The sequence below is a fragment of the Crocodylus porosus genome, unplaced genomic scaffold (genome assembly GCF_001723895.1).
Source record: "Crocodylus porosus isolate Cpor-Errol unplaced genomic scaffold, CroPor_comp1, whole genome shotgun sequence".
Lineage (NCBI taxonomy): Eukaryota > Metazoa > Chordata > Crocodylia > Crocodylidae > Crocodylus > Crocodylus porosus.
The window spans coordinates 45,198,269-45,200,590 of record NW_017728948.1 but is presented as its reverse complement, the minus strand read 5'-3'; the positions used below and the strand labels follow the sequence as shown (position 1 = coordinate 45,200,590).

At 47.8% G+C, this 2,322-nt stretch overlaps 1 protein-coding gene across 1 annotated transcript in view; it reads left to right on the top strand.

Moving 5' to 3' along the window:
• Positions 1 to 926: 926 nt before the first annotated feature.
• SMIM14 (small integral membrane protein 14) overlaps positions 927 to 2,322 on the top strand; it is a 58,818-nt gene continuing 57,422 nt past the window's right edge. The window contains exon 1 of the mRNA XM_019553272.1: positions 927 to 1,061. Within this exon, the coding sequence (XP_019408817.1) occupies positions 987 to 1,061 (75 nt within the window). The 5' untranslated portion in view covers positions 927 to 986. The remainder of the gene's footprint in view (positions 1,062 to 2,322) is intronic.

The window sequence follows — 2,322 nt, the reverse complement described above, 5'->3', positions numbered from 1 at the left end:
ATTAAGCATAGCTGACAAAAACTCAGGCTGAATCTAGCCTTGATGTTATCAAGTTAGCAGTTATCTTCTGAATGCAGCATTCCACAGAACTGATCTAATACCATGTGTCTTAGGGGTAGGGACAGAAATCCAATCCATAAGAATGGAAACTAGGGAAATCTCTTGTCCATTTTTGCAATTGATTGAACTACCAAGGAAAATATTAATAAAAGATAAAAATGCCCTCAGTTGCTGGAGTGTATAGTGAAAAATTGGTTTTGCCAGGTGAATAAACTAGTTTGGATTTCCCAGGTTTTGTGCCATTATTTCTTTTAACTTTTTCTCTTCTTTTTTCCAGTATTACTGAGTGACCTACTTCTTTTGATCTAAAATTAGTGTCAGCAATTCCTTCTATACAGTAGTTCTACTCCATCCTTTTTCTACCTTGCGCTGCCTGTTCCCATTAGACAAGGCCATTGTGTCTTGCTGTGGTAAGGAAGTTGCAGAGTTTTATATTATTTTACTTGTGTTGACTTAGAGGGAGAATTCAAAAGCCTTAAGAGGTAGGGGAACACAAGACTAACTTGGTTATGCTGTCTTAAACTTAAGGGAAATCTGTGCTCCTAATGAAGCTTAGTGTGCAGATCAGAGACCATGATTTTATGAATTTATTCATAACAGTGTATCGTTAGTATATCTTTCATAACAGTGTGTGAACTCTAGAGTATAAACAAGTTCTTCTAAAAAATTACTTGGACCTCTCCAGGAGGACTTGCAAAATGCTACTTCAAGCAAGAAGTAACCAAACTAGCTAGCTTTTTTTTATTGTTTCTGTTGAAAGGAATAATTAGATTACCGTGTTTTGTGTTTGTTTCTCCTCCCAGCCCTTGCAGTAAGTGAACTAAAATTTGGTGGACAAAATAAACTGAGGTACAAGATTGTTGATTGTCTTCTATTTTTGTTCCTGTCTAGGTGTTTGCATTAGGTTCTGGCTTATCTACATAATAATGGCAGAAGGTGGATTTGATCCCTGTGAATGCATTTGTGCTCATGAACATGCAATGAGAAGGTTGATCAATCTGGTAAGGATAACACGAAGACACTTTTTTTTTCCCCACAGCTGACTAGGCAGCAATTTCAGACTCCCTGGTTAAATAGGGTTTGCTTGTATATGTATTTAGAATGATTCTGTATATATAAAGGGGTCTGTCTGTCTGTCTGTCTGTCTGTCACGCTCTTGGAGCACTCTGATCGGTTGTCTTGGCAGCTAATCGCAATGCTTATTGAGACAACCAGAGTGCCCCGCAAGAAAGGGTGGGGATGGAGTGGGACAGCGGAGCACTGCCATGATGGCAGGGACAGAGGGGACAGAACTGGGGGGGTGAGGCCAGCACTGCTAGCCTTGGCCCCATGTCCAGGGAAGCTTGCATGTGGTGGCTGCCACCACCACCCACCATCCCATGCTGCTGCCACTCTGGGAATGAAGTGGGGCTGGATGTGCAGCAGCGGCAGCATGGGGTGGTGAGTGGTGGCAGCAGCCACTGACACGCATACAAGCTTCCCCCTCATGTGTCCTCCCCTGCTCCTGGGAGGTGCAGGGCCAGATGCAGAGTGGGGGAGGGTGGTGCGGTGCTGGATACGAGGCAGGGGGCTGGGGGGCATGAGCAGTGGCGACACATAGGGAATGCAAGGGGGTGCACGTGCACCCCCTGAAAGCGCTGGTGCACCCCCTGTCAGCCAGAGTTCCTGGGCAAGGGGGGGGCAGGCGAGAGCACTGGTGCCCCCCCCCTCAGAGCTCTGGCCAGGGAGTGGGGGTGCCAGGAGAAGCAGTCCCCCTGCAGCTGATCACACTCAGTCACAGGCTGGCGGGATTGTCTAAAAGGGACTCTCCCTTCCCCATCCCCATCCGGTTGCTGACTGTCCACTGAGGGGGGCAAGTGCTTCCCCCTGACTCAGGAGGTACCTGTTGCCCATGGGTGTGAGGGGCGGTGGCATGGGGCCAAGGGTGGAATGATGTGTGGCCAGATGTGGAGTGGTGGGAAGTGGCCACCCCCCCCACACACACACACACGCTCCTGGGGAGCAGCAGCACTGCAGGGTGATGGATGGCAACAATCCGTTTCCCCCTGCTCCCCCAGTCATTCTTGAAAAGCAGTTCTCTTGTACTTTGATAACTTTCACTGTGGTTTTAACTGACAAGTTGCAAATAACTTTCCATGTAAGTTTCATAGATTTCATAGACATTAGGGCTGGAAGGGACCTCAGGAGATCATCGAGTCCAGTCCCCTGCCCAAAGAGCAGGAAGTCAGCTGGGGTCATAGGATCCCAGCAAGATAAGCATCC